Here is a 20,821-nt window from a genome sequence, read left to right as displayed (position 1 = left end):
TAGGAAATGCTGAGAAAGATTTTGGATGACTGATTTTTTTTGGGGAGGAAAAAAATTCACATCTCCTAACTATTTTCTTCTTTTACACTAAGCTATAACTCTACTCTGTAATATTCCTGATGAACAAAGCAAGCTAGGTGTAACACTGCTGCATGATCTACACCTTTATTATAAAAGCAGCTGAGGACAATTTTTTACCTCCTGATAAGGAGTGGTCAGCATATTGTAATGCTGAAATTAGAAAAATTAGAAATATTCTAATGCAATTTCCATTTTTAAAATCTATGACTACAACTGTAAAGTCCAGAGGATGAACAGTCAGAGAATGCCAAGGTCATGCAACAGCAACAAGAGCTCAGAAAAAACATGTAGGTAAAGCTATCGGAGAGGAACCGACATTTGCAGGGCATGAGTCAGAGAGTTGCTCTACTGCCTGTGTCTAAGGCTGGCTGAGACATGGTCCAGCCAGTACAGTCACAGGCATTTCACTGAACCCCTTCATCCTACAATTTTTCCCATTTTTTTGTTTGTTTGGTTGGTTTTTTCCCCCTAAAAGTAACTGCCTTCAAATGCTGGTAATTTGTTTTAGCAGGAATTGCAAGGTGGGAATATCCTCTGTAAAAACATTTATTTTAAAATTTATTTATTTTCTCTTTTTATTTATTTTTAAATTACTTTATTAAAAAAACAAGAGAATATAACCTCACAGCAATCATATTTTTCACAAGAGGTTTATGATTGATGTCAAAAATCATTTATATCACATCTGGAAACTCTTATAAATAACATATAATTAATAAATTGTTCAACTGTGATGGTTCCAAAAACTATGAAACATTAAGACGTGTCTGCTCCCCTGAGTCTATCACTCTCTTTAGCAAAATAAACAAGATTTTGCATTTTCAAATATTTTAGAAAATTATTTTTCAGTCTTCCATTTCTACATGAAGTCCCCATTGTTCCTTGAACTGCAGGAGATACATTTCTTGGTCCTCAGATGATTCACCAGGCACTTCTTTCTCATAGAGTCTGAGCAAAATTCCTTCTTTGTTGGGATCATCACATTTGAATACTCCTTCACACACCTGATTTTCAACACTGGACAAAGTAGGAATATACAGTCTTCTACTGTGAGGATCCCAATCAACTAAAAGGGCCTGCACACCTTCTTTCTCTGTGAGGCCCCCTGTGATTTTTTCCAGCTGATGATAGGACGTCTGCCCAGATTTTTCAGTATCCATGAAGTCGATATGGGTCTCACCTGGCAATTCATCTGCTGCATCAACCACTTTCAAATTAAGTTCCTCTGTTTTCTGTCCCAAACGAAGGTCTGCTACCATTATCTCTAGCTGGGGGGAATATGGCTGTCCTGTTTCCATATCAACCAAGTCCCCTAAACAAATCTGTGGCTCACCCTGTAGCCCCCCAGGGGCAGAAAACTTCTCTTCTAGTTTTTGACCAGGACTGAAGTCTTCAGCCCTTACATCATGTTCATACTCTACAACCTCTGCATTTTCATCTCTCCAAGTATTCTGTGTTTCAGAGCAGCCATGAGATGCCCAGTGTCCAGTTCGGCCTCCTTCCACTAAAGTATCTTTGAGTGAAATCTCTTCACGTGAATTATCAAGCACGTATTTTGCGTTCAGCACTGGTTTCGAAGGCAAATCCTTCCCTTCAGTGTCACTGTAAACAGTGTTATAATGAGGGCTTTTCTCCTCCAATGCATGACTGGATTCCTTACAGTCATCCCTATGAAGAGTGATAAGGTCGAGCACTATTTTTTCACTTGGTACAAAAACCTGTTCCTTGCATTTGTCAGTGTACTGCCATACCTGGAAAGCAAGAAATATTTTGAGTGAAATATAATAAAAATACCATCTTGCTGCTTCTTATACTGTCTCATATTTTTGAAAGATAAGGCTAGGCTAAGACCTTTTTAGGAGGTTATTTCAGCTTAGGGAAGAAGAAAGTTCATCATATAAATATTCAAGAGTGTCAGTATGCTCCCCTTTTTTAATTCCATCTAAAGTAAAACTGTATTATGATCAGTTTTAATAACCCTTACCTCCCCTTCCCCATGTCAAAATAATGGTTAGAACAATTCTGTCAAATATGGGGTTTGTTTCCAGACCAGCATAAACTCAAGTGACTTTGGAGAAAATATCAGTCTTTGTTCTTGGACCAAAGATTACCGAATCTATTCCACTCCTTTTAATCAGTGAAGAGAAAATGCAGTTAACACCAGTTCCCACAAGCAGTGTCAGGTAACATGTTAATGTATAACTTACAGAGAATAAAATAGAAACAGGTTTCCTTTCAGAGAGGGAGCTACACATCAGGTTGAAGCACAGTTTGCAGAGCCTGCACTGTGCAGTCTGCCACAGGCTGCTTTTGTGACTCTGTGCAAAATAATCAAATTAAACAATAGGGATCTTTCTGAACGAGTAAAATTTTTGAATCAACATTGTGTGGGCACTGGTGGAGTGAATAGGAAAAACAATCAGAAGGTGCATTTCAGTGCTTTCAAGCTTTAATGGAAGACTAAGACCACCAATGGATGTACCAAGTAGTCTGAAAGGTCGCACAGGTCAGAAGTGCTGGACCAAAGCAAACAGTTTATTCCATATCCCCCCAGCCACACAGGGTGAACATGTGGAACAGTCTGTATGTTGGGAAAACCAGAGAGCTCCACTAAAATACCAGGTCTATATTAATTTGTTACCTTAATATTGACTGAATCCAGAGGAAATCGAAGCTCCACAACTGTCATTAGAAAGTGCAATGAACATTAAAAAACTCCCAACATTCAAATTACATCTTTATTAGAGTAAAAAACTCCTGGAGTTAGGAGTTTAGTCTGCTACTGAGTGGGAATTTTTCACTAAGTAGCCCTTCATGCTTTTGGACTTTAAAGAGCTCTGTCCTGTTAGCTCCCCGAAAGACCAGACTATTTCCCCATACCATGACCTGCATCCCAGGGACAAAACATAAACAATATGACAGAGACAGACTTTTTATTAGGGCCAGTAATGACAAGGGACAATAGTTTTAAAATAAAAGAGGGTTCATTTAGACTGAATATAAGGAATAAATTCTTACTGTGAGTGTGGTGAGGCACTGGAGTAGGTTTCCCAAGAAGCTGTGGATGCCCTATACATGCAAGTGCTCAAAGTCAGGTTGGATGGAGCTTTAAGCAACCTGTTCTAGAGGCAGATGTCCTTGCCCATGTCAGAGTGGTTGAACTCGATATCTTTGAAGACCCCTATGAACCCAAACCACTCCATGATTCCACAGTTCTATAATAAAACCTATTCCACAGTTCTATAATAAAACTTGACAAAAAATTGTCAAGTGCAGGAGGTGTTTCTGTGCACATCTGCACACACTGCAGCAGTAGCTGCTCCAATCCTTCTGAGCCCTTCGGAACTCACAGACTCTCTGTGAAGATTTCTCCTGGCACCTCTGCACTCTTCTAATCTTCTTCAGCAAGATCAGCATGTTGAAACCAGCACCCATGTATCTCCCATCCCACAGTGTCACAGATTGGATTAACACTGAAGTCTTGGTTCATTATTATGATTACATGTTTATGGTTGAGCAACTTGCTTAAAGATACCTGTGAGAAAGTTCTGTTGGACCCGTGAGCTGGAAACCAGTAACATTTCACAGACTTTAAGTGTTCTTCCTAAAAATCCATGAACTTTGCAGCACTAAGAAATCTGAGAATATTTTTTTTTGCAAAAAGTGTATTTGGGCTGCCTAAGTAACAGAATGTGTTTGTTTATATATTTTGGTGTGTTAGGAAATGGTACAGTATTCCCAAGTATTCTTGAAATCCAGGTTAAATTATCTGTATGATGCACAGGTGTTAAATCCCTCACAATCACATTTAAGTGGAAAACATTAGTAATACCCAGTAATAGTCCAAGAAAACATCATGGTGTTTCTGTACGGCTTAATTGTCTTCCCTTCTTGTTTCTGAATTCAACAAATTAGTAACTTTTGTTCAACTGGCTTTACACAGTGATTCATCCTAGATAAATTTATGGAGCCCTGACATCCTGACAGATCTTGCCTAGTGGACCTCAGACTTTGCTTAGGGCAAGGACTCTTCCCAAACAAACAGCTCTGTTCTGATCATTGCAAACTTGAGTTATTACTCTGTTTTTCTTGCATTTAATAACCCTTGATGTGGTTTCCTTCTCTTGATCTCAGTGGCAATTAGAGCTTTTATTTGGAGCTAGCCACAGTTTCCTCCAAGCCTCTTGGAACCCTGGAAAACACACAGCTCTGCTGTAAGTGCAGAGGGTGGCAGTGACCTCCTGCAACAGAAGACACTTACCAGGTTTGTTGGATGTTTTTGTTTGTGGATGTGAATATACTTGTGCACACAATAGCATGCCACAGAAATAAAAAGGAGAGCCAGCATGGTAGGCATGATATATCCAAATGTGATTGTTATCATCTCCTCTTCTGTTTTATCTGTTAATAAAACAAAAGTTTTAATGTATGTAGACAATAACCTGTGCATTCATCACATTTTGGATACAGAATGCAAATGTTTTAGATAAACAAGGAATTTACAGGAAATGAAAAAAAAATTGAGCTACAAGACATTTATTATTATTGTGTAAATGACAAATTAAATTCTAAAAAGAAGTAACAACATCTCCCTTCCGTTTTCCTGTTGCTAACTTCAGATTGACCCAGCTCTGCTACTCCCAAACTGCATTCAAGGAGAAAAAACATTCTCCATGCCCTACAGCCCAAAGAATGCAGATATTTTTCTTCCAGTCAGTCCCAGCTATGCTTTATTAGAGGCAAAGTTTTTTTCTTTGGTACAAGTGCACAGAGAAGGGAGAAAATATGCTAATTATCACTCTAAAAATGAATACATAAAAAACTCACTAATTCAATCACCGTGATTTTTATTTTGCCATCTCACACATACCTTTCAAGGTAGTAATGCAGTGTTCTTTGGAAAAGCCACTGTCCAGAAGTGGTGTGGGGACATGTATCTGTGCACTGACACAATAAGCTGTTCCAGGCTCTAACCAGGGCACAACCAAGGTGTTGTTGCTGATGGAGAAGAACCACTGGAAGACATTAAAAAATATTTTTCCACCCTTTAACTCCTGAGCTATAGAAAGGTCACAAGCATACACATTTTCTAGAAAGGTTGATATTCTAAGAGCTGCCAGCTGCATCTTTTTCTTCCAAATGCAATCAACATCCAACTTACTTGTTAAGTTACATCCTCTCTGATTATTTTCTCTTCCAATCAAAGATTCTTGTACCATCACTGAACAATTTCGTGCTTCATATGAAGCAGGACCATTGGCCACTACTGGCCCACATTCTTGTGCTGATGTTGCAATAGAGCTAAAGCATCACTCCAGCCCTGTCCTGACACAGAAACCGATGGCAGGCACATGGTACGGTTCCACAAAATATTTCAAACTGGGATGTTCTGGAAATGATAAGAGCCTTAGGGTAATAGGATGTATGTAGATCTTGGAGTCCAAAGTAAAGTAATTGCTATATTTCCTGTACCTTTGTGAAAAAACCCTCAACAAACCAGCCAAACAAAAAACCCCAAACAAACAGACACAACCAATCAAAACACCAAACCACTTTTGTCTACTACACATTGGCTCATCTTGGCGTTTCAAGAAGCCCAGAGCACAGATTTAATAGGAGCAGTTCTACAGCCTTGTCAAAGCTTACCCGCTTCTTTGTTTTTTTGTTGAGGACAGACACGTTGTACTGTAGGCCAGGATACACTTGCAGCAGAGATATGGATTTTTCCTCAGGACTTCTCTTCCACTTCTCAGGAGCAGTCAAAATGATTGAAATAGATCTGTCAGTAGAAGATACACTTACCATGGGTGGATCTATTTTAGCTGGAAAAATGGACATGTACAAAAAGCAATCAAATTCAGCAGAGGCACGCTGGTTTGCCAGTTTCATCAAATCAATTATATTACATTTTTTGGAATGTTTGGGGGAGTCTAAGTAGAGGTTTGAACCATTTATTTACATTGACAGAAAATTATTTGATCAGATAACTTAGAGGATCTTTACAGTGAGAAAGTGAACACTGACTTGGAGTTTTGCCAAGGAATTCCTGAGACTTTACAGGACAAACCACCTTGAAACTCAATTTACCAAAATAGGCTGAATTACCAGTATGTTCTTAGATTATCTGACACAGATAAGAAATATTGGGTTCTAGAGTATGTTTACTGATTGGTTTAATAAAGCCTATTCAAAATCAGAGTTATTTGTACTGTGAATGTGCCACAGGTTTTATTTGCCTTGAGTAAGGCTTTACCATAGCATCATAAAGGATTCAGTATATACCAGACTATATACGTATACACATATATATATCTCCAGATCTGAATTTTGTTATTTCAATTACTTCTGTCAAAAGCAGAATAAAATAATAGATGTGAAACAAATGCAAAAAATATAACTTGATGCTAAAATTAAAATATCATACACTGTGAAGGCATGTGCAGTCTGAGCACACATTATTAACCAAGGCCACTGAACATCTGGCTGTGTGCTTAGCCCTCCTTACTGTCTGTTAGAGGGTTGAATCGTGTGGTTTCCATCCAGTCAGAGCATGTCCCATTGAGGAATGCTTTAACACTTGCATAGTATTGCTCTTCATAGTCAGAGGTCTCATTGGAGAGGTCACACCATGTTCTGTTTATATTCCTGCATTCTGGCTTTCTAATCCATTTGCCAACACCGTATCTATATTGAAAAGAAAGAGAAAGCAGCAGTACAATAGTTATTTCCTTTATATTAGTAATCTCATAATATAATTTTCTCTGCTTTATTACGGCTGATAAAACAGTTTCTGTTTAACAGAAGTCTGAAATTTCAAGGAAACCCATCTTCAGCTGAGATGAAGCACAAGACTTCCACAAGTTTTTAATGAAAAATAAGTTAAAGTAGGTCCTATCCAGAAGAAGCCAGATGAAACTAACTGGGATGTTAGTGATAGCAATCTAAGTCAAGCTTTGCCTCAACAGACCAGGGATCTCTCAACAGTCTCCACAGCTTTAGTTTAAATTCTAAACACATGACAACAGAGACAGGATATTGTTTATATGGAAACAAAGAGTTCAGTCAGAATGGTCAGTGACTTATCCTCAAGTATGGACACAGATGATGCTCAGGATCTCCATAATGAATGACAGAAGACTACTCATTCCTGCCTGATGCCTTGCTTTCTATTTAAAAAGAAAGACAACTGGAACATAATGAACTTCCAAACCTTTCTAGCTGAAAAAAGGCCACATATCTCCTACCAACAAGGCCTTGGTACTGACCAGCTCTTATACACTGGTAGAGCAAACCAAGATTTCCTTGGAAAATTCCTGTTTGGATTTGCTCAGAAGCTCCTGCTCCCTAAATTCACATTAACAATTCCCCCTTTGGCTGCTAACTAGTAAGGGCATGTGGCAGCTCCTGCCTGACTGCTGGATCACTCACCAGCATTTTCCACCTATCTCAAGGCCTTGCTCTCCTGGGTGGGTAGAGGCACATGAGTGTTTTTGTGTTCAGTGTGAAAGATGGCTATGCCTATGGACCAGCTGGCCCTTCAGGGTCAGTGCAGCCAGTTCCCTCTGACCATTTTAGCTCCCACACAATAGTCCTGGTCTTGGCCAAGGACAGGGTTCATGTCTTGCAGTAGCCATGAGGGGGTGGAGCCTGGAGCTGTGTAGACATGGCCAAAACCCTAATGCTATTCCATACCATCTTTCATCATTGCCAGGAGCATGGGAGAGGGACTCTCCCTCCATTCCAAGAAGAAAGGTGATCCTTTCCAGTGCAGGAAGCATGGCAGGTGGAGCAGTGTGGTCACACTGGTCCTGGCCAGAGGGAGCGGTTTGGGTGGCATGGTTGCGGTCAAGTCAAGCTCTGCACTCTCTCTTTTGTATATTTTTATCATTAATACTGTTGATGCCACTGCTCATTGTCTTATCCCATTGCTGTTTCCAGTAAATTGTTTTTATCTCCATCTGTGATCTTTGCCTTTTTGTGCTTCTGACTGGAGGTGGAAGGGAAGTGAGTGGCACCACATTTTCTTTAGGAGAACTACTGAATTGGAGAACACCATTCCTAAACTATGCCAATAATTATTGTTCACTCTGTAAATGTACTCTCAAATTACAGGAAACTTCTAGAGATCGACATTCATTTTACTATTCTGAAAAATGCTCCTGGATTGAGGGAAGTGCAAATATTACAGGTAAGCATTACATAATCTGTGACAACAGTGCTTCTAAACACCTGTTTAGAAGCCAAACTTCCATCATTGCCCTTCAGAATGATGCAGTGCTCTCTCAGTGGGAATAAAGGAAATGGAGTGTGGTTCTCATGAAAATTCTTTGATACCCCCATAAGGTGCAGACCTTGACAAGGTAATGGCCTGATTCCTATCACATTACTTGGTTTTGTACAATGCTTGGTAACAACGCTATATTTTCTCCTAGGGAGGCTTGCTGGATCAGAAGAAATCTGGGGAAGTGGGTCTGTCAGGAAAGAGCAATGACACACTGGGTATTATTAATATTGATGGAATCATACATCTCCATATCCATCTAAATGTGTGCAGAGGATGTATGTAGACAGATACCAGCCTACAGCATGGTTCTTCTTCATCCTTCTTTCTCATTTTAGGAGGAATGCCTGTGAAAGCTTCCATAATATTGCTTCCTACACTTCTTTTGTAGGAAGAAAATCTCCTTATACATTTTTTAACTTGGTGTGAGGTAAACAGTGCCAGAAGCAGAAGTTAAAAACCACACTGTTGAAGTCTAGCTCACACTTCAGTTCTTTCTTTATATCAGCAATACTTTGCATGAAGTTGGCTTTTCTTTTTAAATTATTATTTAAAATTCTAAAATAAAAGTCAGTGGAAGATAAAATAAAGAAGCCAACTTACACTGCATACTTCACCTTGTAGAGTACTCCATCACCTGTGCCTTCTGGTGCTGACCAGTGGAGGACATTCTTCATATTTATAGATTCAAAACGGACATTCCTAGGGTTGGGCAAAGAACAATACAACTCTCCTGAGAAAGAAAATAAGAAAGGAACAACAACCACTAAGAATCAGCAAACACACACACTCCCAAAGTAATCAAAAGAGACAGTTTTTTTTTTTAAAGGCCATAAATTCTACCTTTTTTAGCATTCAAAGTGTAATGTGATCAGCTACAGAAAATATTTTTTTTTTACAAGTGTCCCTACCTAGTGCAATATCAAATTCCATCTTTACAAGTGTGGTTTTTCTCTAGCAAAAATGGATTTGCCATTTATGACAGGCATGGAAATATTCAGGGACTGGAAGCTAAAACTAGAAAAGCTTGGCCTAAAAGAGAAACCCATTTTTAAAATTGCAATTTTATTTGAATATTAGAAAAATTAGACTGAAAATTTAAGAAATATCCTTAATACTTCACTAGAATCTTCTTGTAGCTGAGTGGATTTTTAAAAGGCAAACTGGGCATTTTAAAAAAAGACACACAGTCTACTGCAAACAGAGCTTTACAAATTGAAGTATGACTTTACTCCGTAGAATTGGACTGGCTAATCACAATAGCCCCAGTGTCATTTGACCAACCCTTTCGGTTCTCCAGAAAGTCAAAACCAAACACCTCCTGTAAGGTCACACTTGCTCATTGCACCAGCTTTTGAAATTAATAAATAGGCAAATTTGGGTATCTTAAGAACACAATTTCAGATCTTTCTAATACCCACGTCTAATCTAATAAATGTCATGAAGGTGCCCACATTGCTAAATTGCTTGCAAAACGAAGCCTGTGGGCCCAGGGAAAGAATCCCAAGTTCAAAGTTATGACTCAAGCCTCAGCCAGTCCTGCCATGCTCTGGGGAGACCAGTCCTGAGGCTGCCACTGCTGGGAAGGAGCTTCCCATTGCATGTAGCCACAAGAGCATAACAGGGAAGAGAAAAAGTGACTCTGTGGTTTTTCAGGACTTTTCAAAACTCTTTAATCTCCTCCTCCAGGAATGCAATTCTAGTTCTTGAGATAACAAAATGAGGCAAAGAAAGGGGGAAATAAAATGTATCGACACAAACAGTGGGAACCTGTTCAAATGAAGAGTCCTTGCGCTGTTACTTCTGTAAGCAGACCTTGGGGTATTTTTTGCAGTATATTTCACAACTAGTAGAGCAATAGTGTTCATCCTCCTGTATACGTAACATATAGTTGCTTTTGCAGAGCAAAAGTCACCACCATTTTCCTGATTAGTGTGGGGACTCCTACCGGTCTTTGAGCCAAACAATAAAAGCTTTTTTCTCTTGAATACATTTATTAAAACAATTTCCTTGCAGTTCTGTAGAGACCTATTACTTCAAACTCTCTCAGTGCAAATGCTGGTGTTTCCAAGCCTCTGGCTGTTCTGGTGTATGTGTGCATCTGTATCTTCAGATCACAGCACTGTTTATGGAAGGTATTTCTAATGTTGATCTCTTATTTCTAGCACTCAGATAGTGTTCAGTGGCTTCCATTTTCCAGTCAGAGAACAAGTTTTGTCAGATATAGTCCTTAGGGCAATCTTATCTATTTACAAAAAGTCCCATTTCCTTGACACTTGGATGCAAAAATGTCCTATGACAATCAGCCTGTAAGAGCTAAAACTGCAGACTTGGTTGTACCAACATAAAAAAAAGTTCCAAGATGTCAGGGGATATAAAAAGCAGCAAAAGGGATTCTCCAGGAATTTGCCTTATTCTAACACTTGCTTCCAAGTGGGAGATACAGAATCTAGAAAATCAAAGGTTTTCATTTCCCCAAAATAAATGTCCTCTGCAATTGCTTTAAGTGAATCCAAATGTAAAGATGAAGCTGCCCAGGAGAGCTGAGAAAGTTGTTTGCCTGTACCTTTTCACATTTGTTCACCCTTATTTTAAAACATTTCTATTCCTCAAGCACATGTTAAAGTAGAAAGAGTCATGCATTTGGCTGTTATATAAAAATATTTTACAACTATTAAGGTGTGAAACTGGATCTTTGACATTTTTATTATCTTTTTTTAAATTTCAATTTCCCTCCTCCCAGTGTGGTCTCTGCTGTGGTAAATGAAGTTTCAAAACAGAAACACCAACTGCAGCAGAAGAGACAATCTCAGTATGCAGAAGCCACAGACTGTATCTTTACAAGATCTAAAGCATTACAACACTGCTGGTGTGTGTGCTCCCACCTACCCCCTGCTCAGTGAGATTTGGAAGGCAAAGGGACTGAGACTGTTAACATTCCACGAGATGCAAAAACAGAGATTTGGTTTCTATTTCTGGTTTTGCCCCTTTACTAAAGGGCTCCTGCCCTTACAATAAATTGTGCAAGTTAGTTATACCACAATTCTGCATGTGTAAAACAAGAATAAAACTACCATACTCCCCTATGTCTCAAGGAAGAGTTAAGAATAAATTCCTTCATGTCTATTTGGTGATTGATAGTGTCAAGATGTGTACAGAATAGATCATACACAGAGCTTGAATTTTCCATGGTTATCAGTCAGGAGAGGATTCAAGTATATGCAACAGCTGCATGTTTCACTCTTTTAACTTGTCTTCAGTCTTTCAGTTTCTAGTATTTAAACACATTACAGCCAGTTATATTCTGGTTTAATTTTTATTTATTGGGATTAATGGCATGGGTGTCACATAGAGCATTTTCAGTTTGTACTGGCCTAGGAGCAGAAATCAGACACACATTGGTTTGCTAGGTTTAGTCTGCCACACTGAATGCTAGCAATGGCTGTCATTTCACTTTCCAGTACAACTAAGTCACTTCATTTATTTACTACATGGAAAAAAATGGAACCCTTATTGCTGTGTTTGGAAATGCTGTAAATCAAACCTTGAGTAATATCATTGTTTACATCTTCATGACTGACACCTGGTAATGAAGTAATAATATAGGCTTACAAACTTCACCACCACAAGGAGCAGCCAAGTCTTGATCTTAGAATAAGCTATAGTGACTTTCCAAAACAGACATGACTTAGCCTGAAAACACCTTTGCATGTGAGTGAAAAACCCCGCTGATGTCAGTGAGATTATTCCCATGAGTAAAAGTCTGCATGGCAGGTGCTTCATCTTCTCTTTATGAAATCACCAGCTAGATTTAAAAACCCAGTCAGCTTTAATCACACAGAGCTTCCTGCCAAATACCTGCCTGTTCAAAGCTCACTTCTGGTTATAGCCATATCTATCTACCTACACACGTGCATAGACACATGCATACAGACACAAGGATAAACACACATGATTTCCATGTTACAATCATTACCCACTCAGTGCATCTGTGTTTTACCTGCTAGGAGGTTCCCCTGCCTGTCTTGGTGACAAACTGCTGTGTTTAATGTCAGTGTTGCTGAACAAATACAGCTGCAGCTACCCATGTCCTCTGGCTCTAAACAGATGCTTAGCTTTGCATTTCAGTTGGGTAACCCAGCATCTGCAAAGCATAAAAATATACACATAAGGAAAAGTTTAGATTATTTTTTCCATGCAGTGGCAAAAATTTTGCGGTGGGGACAAGGCAGAGGACCCACTGAAAGCTGACCTATTGGTATCCAAGTGCCTCCTGTGTGACCTTGGTTGTTTACTGTAGCCCTCTCAAGCAGAGTGACCATCTGCTGTATTTTACTGTGGCATGGCACAGAGGTGTGAACACCAAATTATCCAATCAAATATAGCAACAAAAAAGATCACAGAACCTTCTAGACAACTGTAGGATACAATTTAAGACAGCGAGTGATGTGGAATGCACTAAGATAGAAAGATGAGCCTTACTGCAACAGTCCTGCTACCCACAGCAGTAAAAGCCAATAACTCCTCCCCTACAGTCATCTCAGAATTCAAAAGAGGAACTGCTTTTCTGACAATGGCAGGACTTTGGCTTCAATTGTGGTTGCATTTTCTTATACACAAGCAGTGCTTGGGAGCATCTCCAATGGAAGGGAAACCTTCTCGCTGGGTACCAAATGAGTGGGCATCACTGCAGCTGTGCCTCGGCATTTGCAGCTGCCACTTCAAGGGTTGAAGTGTGGATTGAACCCCCAGTTACACACCTCAGAGAAGGGACAGCCTTTCCAACAGGCTGAGTCCTTGATTTACTTTTTCCCACTGGTAGCTTAGAGCCACCAGTGAAGCATGAAGCATTTAAGGCTCAATCTAGGATTCCCTACTTTCTGGCAGTGAATGCTCCAAGCCACTGCTCTTTCTTTAGTCTTTCAGTTCAATTTTGGGTGACTTCCACTGTATTCCTCTGACATCATTTACTCCTTCTATGCTGTTGCTCTTCATTTTTTGAGGCTTTTTTTTTCTCTCTTTTCCTCCTCCAGCTCATCTATTTTGATTGTTATGTTGTTCTCAGTGAAAAATAGTCCCTCAAATGCATACCTAAGTATAACATAAAAATAAAAATGGTCAATGGCAAGTGTCCATCGTGCTCATTGTCTCCCACAAGCAGAGTGTTGGGGCTGTCTTTTCTGGAGCATTTCCAGCCCCAGGCAAGTCGGCACTGGCTATGCAGGAATGTAAGGGAGTGCACCAAGTGGTAAACAGGGGGACTGAGCCAAAATTGGAGATAGTAAGTTACACAGAGGAAGGGAAACCCAGCAAAGGCAGGAATACCCTTCAGCAAACTTACTCATCATCTTAGCAGCAATTTAAACAAATGAGCAAACTTCTTAAAAACTAAATGATCCTGAAAGCTTTTCTCTGTGCATATTCTTTTTGACTCGAACTCAGCAGACTGAATAATGGAGAAGAAAGAGGAGGAGGAGGAGGAGAGGTACATAGGAGACATTACAGCCCAGCTGCCTTTCTCTTGGAACTCTGGTGCTGCTGGGTATGAAGTCAGGTTAGTGAAACCCTTTGACTTGAGCGGCACTGGTGGGAATGTGAGGAGGTGATTTCCTGTGCAAGTCATAGCAGCACTGAGAGCTAACCACAAAGCATGTTTGCTGCTCTCCCACAAGGGGAGCCCATCACTCCCATCACAGCCTGTTCAGAGGGGGCACAGGGGAAGAAAGACGGGGACAGAAAGGCAAACATAAGACTGCATGAAAACCAGGTGGTGGAGCAGATGGCAAAACTTGAGGAAGAGGTGGGAAAAGGTGGGAGAAGGATGAGACCGGGGCACGTGGGGTTTGTTTTTCAAGAAATGGGCAGGCTGCCATTGGAAACAGGTGAGCCTGAGGAGGTAATTTCATCAGAGTGTGAGTAGAAATACAGCCTGAAGAATAGGAGATACAGAAGTGGGACTGAAGCTACAGCTTGCCCTGACAGGCTCTCCTCCTCCATGTGAAGCCTTGCCATTTTTTATCCAAACCATGTCCTAAGTTACAAAAAAACACCTCTAAAGACAATATTGGTCAAAGGACATTTCAGACTCAGTCCAGAAATACCCAGCCTGAGAAAGAAGAAGAAAGTCTTCCCAGTCCGTTGAAGGCTTGTTAGGAGACAGCTGGAGAGGATCATGGCAGCTGACAACCATTCCTTTTTTTGCTAACTTGTATGGGATAAAATAAACTGAATTTTCTTCCCACAGTGTTGAAAGTTTGCAAGTACAAGAGTAGAGCTCCCACCACCTTCCCTGTGCCCCTGCTGTTCCCACCACCTTCCCCATGCCCTGTGGAAACACCTTTGCTTGATGCACTTCAGGCAAAAGTTGTTGTAGGTGTGTTTCTATTCGTTTTGAGCGACCAATACTGGCCTGAAACAAGCAAACAAGGTGAGTGAAATTCAAGGTGGGCTTGTCTAAAACTAGTCACAGCCCTTTCAAGGCTTTCAGAGTTGTAATGTGACTGAGGTGTTTTGTGCTTGATGGTTTGGTTCCAGTTTGGTTCCTTTTGTTTAGTTTTTTAATTTAAAATGGAAAGAGGTTTTGTTAAGTTTGGCATGCAAAACCAATTTTTGTCAAAAAGAACTACACTCATTTTAACAGCCCAGTGATGACACAATGCCACGACACGTTAGCTGTTTTTTAAAACAGAGGTTTTGAAATTATGTGAAATAGTGAAAATTGACTGTTTAGCATTTAATGTTGAGCTTTTTCTTCTCCAGAACATGTTTAGCACTACCAATTTATTGCTGCTTAGATCAATCACACTGAACAGCCAAAAAACCTGCAAGCTTATTTAGAATATCTCTGACATCTTACACGTGTTTTTCACAGTACCCAAGAATTAAGCTTTCTATTTGAAATATTGTAAAAATAAGGCTCTGTGACAGTTATCAGCCAAATTGTCATACACCAAATTTTGGTACACTCCTAATCCATCTTTACAATAGATATCTATTTTTTGCATATAAATTGAGTCAAAATTATGTTTGGCTTTCATCATTCAGCACTGACTAACAGCTATTAGGCAACAACCATCCAATTAGAACTAACAGCATTAAATTTAATTGCCTAATAGATGTTGCTTCTTGCTCCGTGACCTACTGATGGCTTTTCTAGAAAAGGGAGTTCACTTTTCTTGGGAGTCAAAGCAATTTTAATTAGTGAAATCCACAATTCCGAGTCCACATTTTGCCTTGGACAGGTGGTTGGATGTAACATCGATGGGGAATGAGCACTTGCCTTTCTTTCTGAGGGAAAGGCAATCCTAAGAAGATGAAAGTTGAATACCTTCTGCGCCTGAGAACTGAGAGGAAGGACCAACACTCCCAGAAAGCTTGTAATGCCTCACCCCTCGCAGGCAATGCCTCTGGGAAGGAACTGTTTGCAGAGAACTCCTGGGGCATCCCTCCATTGGGGTGAGACTGAACAGAAATATGGTGTCTCTAAACAAGATCCCAAGTAACTGGCACGCAAAGCACACAGAAAAGAGCTGTATGTCATTTTCAATTTTTATTGAGAGATGGTCCTGAGTTCCAAAATTCAGGCTCTTACAAAGTTAAGCTTCCTAAAGTATGGGAGCTCCTGTTTGGCTCATGAAGCGTGGCTTTTCTCTCTCTTACTTGCAGATAATCAATAACACTTCTTGGGGAGAACTCAATCAGAAGAAATCAATCTGTACAAGCCAAAACTCGTACTATGAAACACAAAGAGGAACTACACAAATGACTTCAGTTATCCTAACCACCATCTTCTCTTGGAATTAAGACTGTAAAGGTTACTAGACAGCAAGAGCCACAGAAAGGAATGGTTATCAGGTACAGTGGTGAACCTGAGAGTTTGCACGGGGAACTGCAATGCACATCTAAGTTTTGGGCTTTAATCACAAAACCCAACAGTGTTGGAAGTGCCTCTATGGAATGAACTGCCTCCTTGAACCCTTTCCATCTCTAATTATCAGCAATAAGAACGTGTCACTTTGAGGAATCATACACAAACCCAAGTACTAGGGCTAGATCACAGTGTTCTCTGGAATAGCCTGGCATGAGATTGGAAGCTGGAGATGAGAAGGTAAGGATAAGCCTTTCGGCTATATCAGCATGACACTCCTTCATAAACTGCTGTTCTCCTTATGCCAATATGCATTTTTATTTATTTCTATGTTACATTTATTCCTCTTTTCTTCACAGTAGCAGAGAGCAAGAAAATATTGTGCAAAACCACCAAGCTCAACTACCCCATATACTCTATTACTGAAGCTATATGCTCTCTGTGGTAAACACAGATTACCACCAACACACATGTATATCAATCCTGCAAAGTATATAGCCATATACTAGGTTATACAAAATACTGTATACACAAAATTTTCAAGCCGAGAGTCCAAAAATCAATCTATTTTAAAATTTTTCCCCACTGCTTTTCCTATCTCTACCCTTTTATTATGTATTTCACAGAACAACATCAAAAGAGATGTTTTGTACATTCCAGTACAGTTCTAATAACTATGAAAGAAAACATATTGAAATTTGCTCAAAGGGGGGCCTGAAGCTGCTTCTCAAACTACTGTTTATTAGTAAAAATATGTCAGAATACAAAAGATGTAAATTCAATCAGGTTTGTCAATGCAGAACAAGCAACTTACACTGTTAGTAGAAAACATTAAAAAGGGGAAGCTTTCAAGGCTGTATCATATGAAATGCAGTTGATGTAGCCACATATCAGTGGGATCTAAGGCCGGATGTATGCTAGCAAGGACTGCAACCCAGTATAAACTGGTCTGTTAGATTAAAATGCTTATACTGAGAAAACCTTGTCTACATTATATATATTTGGGGGTTTTGCACTTTAACCTTGGACCAGCAGTAGTTGCACAAGATACACTGATGAAGCACATCTTCAAGGGCAGCCTCATCCAGAAGATATCAAGTTCCAAGATTGTGTCACAATACAGACGAAAATACAGTAAGAGAAATTATTGAGATTTGCTTCAAAATCACATACCGTACCTGAATGAAAATAGTAAAATATGCCTTAAATAAATCAAAATGCTTCTAATTTTGCAGTATAGCATTCAGGCGCATTTCCCTTTCCTCAGAATAAGGATACACGGTAGCCAGTGAATTCCTTCTTCTGTATGGATGTACAAGAGAGAGACTAGACTCTATGGGCCAAGGATTTCAAGGTTTCTCTAACTGCAGAGGAGTGTGGTTAAAACATTTCCATAAAAGCAAGCAGAAAGATTTAAGATGAAGCTTGGTAAGTTAATAGACTAGTATTCTACCACTCAGAAAATTCAGGCTGTTCCTTCATATCCTTATTAGTTCCTCACAAAAATTGCTAAAGTCTCCCATGTGGTAAAGAGGAATATATTTGAACATTTCTTGATCCTATTGATTAAAAAAATAAATTTCCATTATATTTTGCATTTTCTGCAGTTTTAATTTGTTCTACAGTACTGATTTGTAAATTGTTGAGTGAAACCAATTCATAAAACCCCCACTTGCAGCAACAAGTGAAATTTTTTACCCTTGCTCAGTCTGTTAGGTACAGTTCATAGACAGCAGGGCCTGAAAACAGAATGCAGTTAGAGACTGTTGGAACAGTAGGTGTAATCCAGTAAGGGTAAAGTCATGCCCACTAACACATCACAGTGAAAACAAAGATGTTTTGCAAAGGTCAAGCTATAATTTAACATTTAAATACTGCTGCTAAGGAGTTCAGAGAGTTACTTCACTAGAGATCCCAAGGAGATGGGCACAGGGCAGATCCCATAAGATGTAAGAATCTGAGTGTGCAAAGTCCTGCTGTAAAACTGCTTTACATGGCACTAGGGTCCTGGTTTCTTCTGTTGGAACAAAGTATCCAAAAGGGACTGCCCTACCTATCACTTCACTTCAGAGAAAGCACATGAGCACTGCTAGGGCAGTTCTACACTTCATGTAATTTCTTCCATTGTTAGAAAAATATTGCTAGGATGAATTAAACTAACATGTACGGTCTTACTCTGAAGAAGGTGAAAATGGAAGCTCTGAGCCTTCAGCGAAAGGCACAGCTCTGCTTTCCATGCTGGTAGTGCTGACTGTCAACAAAAGCCTGAAGTCATGTCCAGCTAAAACCTCAGGAATGTGCAAACAGATTCCCTTCTGCCTTGAACAACCACTAGACAAAAGCATAACCCCCTTGACATTTTCCTTGGAATCAAAACCAGCAGTAAATGCATTTTAATTTTTTTTAAAGGGTAACTGAATGCTGGTTGTACTGATTTTCCACAACACTTGTACTAATGACCATCGGACTTAAATAAGATGAAAATTATGTAGTCATATACTTAAAAAGAAGCTGGCATTGGTACCTCTGAAAGCAACTCGAAATCACTGATGCATATTGGAGTAGTTTGTCAAAAGAGTTAACTGGGACAGAGTACTTAGTGGTACTGGAAGGCATTCAGGGTATGAAGAACTGTCCTCACTACCTTCCAACTCTCCCAAGATCAGAAAGTTTTGCTGTGGAGTGAAATGGGAGCAGACTCTGTCCTTATGCACTGAGTTTTGCAGGCAAAATTTGGTTTTTGTGCAATAAAAGCACAAAGGCACAGTAGGTTACTTAGAAGATCCGTTAATCCCGCCAATGCCTGCTCCGCTTTTTAGCAGGAGATCTCCATATAAAGAAAAGAAATAATGTATGGTTTTAACAGCAGCAGGGACTCCCCCTACACACACGTTCCAGGCTATAGTTTATAAACTCATTCCCACTGGGTAGCATCCTCGTCCATGCGAGACAGTTCGCTCTCTGAGCTGCTCCCACAGCCCACTCCAGCTGCCGCCTTTTTGCCCCCTGTGTCCCTCGTGCTTGGATGTGTGGCTGCCACCGTATGATACAGTCAACAGGTGGGAAGGGACTTGGAGCCACTCAGGACACGGACCCACGGGCTGAGTATCTCTGCCAAAACCCCACCCGGACTTTTCTTTTAGTCTGGCTCTTGACTGCTCAGTTAGACTCCTGAGGGTGGTGCCTGTCAAACAGAAAGGAACCTACAAACACCAAAGCTATTTGGGGAATTACCCAAACGCGCATAATAAGAACCATCTCAAGAGCACGCTATCAACTTAGAGCTGACAGCAAAATCAATACGGAGTTTCACAAACCCAATTCCCATTTAATTACAGAGAAAAGGAAAAGATGAAGCAACATTACAGAAATACCCAGCTCTCCTCCTCCAGCCGAAACCACGAACCCCAAATGCACGGCTGTGTAGGGCGGAGGGCACGGAGCAGCCGAGCCTTGCCCCGGGGCTGAGGGAGCACAGCTCTGCGGGGCTCACGGCTGGCGCTCCCGGCCGGGCAGGGATGCGCGTCCCCGCCGCCACAGGCGGGGGCAGCGCGGGCACTCACCTGTGCGCGCCGCGGGGCTCGGCAGCGACGGCAGCGACAGCAGCGACAGCGACAGCAGCGACAGCAGCAGCGGCCCGGCGCCCATCGGGGCCGCATCTCCCGGCCCGGGGCGCCCCGCACCGCGCGGGAGCGGCCGGGCCGGGCCGGGCCGGGCAGGGCGGGAGGAGGGAGGAGGAGCGGGCGGGCGGGGCCGCTGCCGGGGCCGCTCCCGGTGCCGCTGCCGGGGCCGTGCGGGCGGGCGGGAGCAGCTGCGAGAGCCGGCGAGCGCCCGGGGATGCTGCCCCGGCCCCGGCCCGCAGCCGTGACACCGGCTCCAAGCTGCGGGGTGATTTCTGCTGCAGCCCTCAGCGCTTTCACTGATGAGTAACTCTCCCTCGAAACCACCGTAAGGCCTGAGTGGGATGCTCTTGCACACCCTTTCTTTTTTTTCCCTCGGAGGAAGCTGAAGGCTGACGTGGTACATCACTGGATGTTTAAAGATTAGACTTTCTCCGCTACTTCGCATTTAATTGTGTATTTGATGATGGAAAGAGGCTATGGAGTCTCCATTCTTGGAGATACTCAAAATCTATCCAACGAAACTGAGCATCCTGTTCCCCCCGAGCCCGGTTGGATCAGGAGGGCTGCAGAGGCAGCTTCTCACCTCAGCATTTCTGTACTTGTGAGAAATGACATGTTTTTCTCCAAACAGAACTCTCACTGAGTGTGTGTGGAGCTGCTCAGTGCAGCGTGCAGCCCTCGCTGAGAGAGAAAATGGGGTTTCTAGCCTCAATCCTGACTCCACAGACAAAACAGCTGCTCAAAGTTCAAAGCCATGGTCACAAGGCACATACTCCTGCTTGCTCATGACCTTAAGTATACCTACAGCGAGGGATGAGAGGACCTTTGGTGAATTCCGGTACTCAAGTGGACAGTGTCTCTCCTATCAATAAATTTTGGTCAGATTTTTCACAAAGACTTTGATGAAAGATGACACTACTTTCTCTAACTGGAAGTGTTTCCACATTCAGCTGAAACTTCTTGCACTCT

At 41.1% G+C, this 20,821-nt stretch overlaps 1 protein-coding gene across 6 annotated transcripts; it reads right to left on the bottom strand.

Moving 5' to 3' along the window:
- Window positions 1-344: 344 nt before the first annotated feature.
- IL20RA (interleukin 20 receptor subunit alpha) lies at window positions 345-19,945 on the bottom strand. Of its 6 annotated transcripts, none has more exons than XM_063391883.1 (7): window positions 19,793-19,931; window positions 8,980-9,064; window positions 6,587-6,765; window positions 5,728-5,903; window positions 4,952-5,096; window positions 4,343-4,482; window positions 345-1,832 (listed from the first exon to the last, which is right to left on the bottom strand). In XM_063391883.1, the coding sequence occupies exons 2-7, from the start codon at window positions 9,030-9,032 to the stop codon at window positions 927-929; spliced, it is 1,599 nt and encodes a 532-aa protein (XP_063247953.1). In that variant the 5' UTR covers window positions 9,033-9,064; window positions 19,793-19,931; the 3' UTR covers window positions 345-926. The 6 variants fall into 6 exon arrangements, with proteins under 6 accessions (XP_063247953.1, XP_063247952.1, XP_063247951.1 ...); XM_063391882.1 differs by having other exon boundaries at window positions 8,980-9,095; window positions 19,793-19,929; XM_063391881.1 differs by lacking the exon at window positions 19,793-19,931 and adding an exon at window positions 12,363-12,501 and having other exon boundaries at window positions 8,966-9,064.
- Window positions 19,946-20,821: the final 876 nt, after the last annotated feature.

This window comes from Prinia subflava, chromosome 2, assembly GCF_021018805.1.
Source record: "Prinia subflava isolate CZ2003 ecotype Zambia chromosome 2, Cam_Psub_1.2, whole genome shotgun sequence".
NCBI classification, from domain to species: domain Eukaryota; kingdom Metazoa; phylum Chordata; class Aves; order Passeriformes; family Cisticolidae; genus Prinia; species Prinia subflava.
The sequence above is the reverse complement of the archived record's forward strand: the minus strand, read 5'-3'. Positions and strand labels throughout refer to the sequence as shown.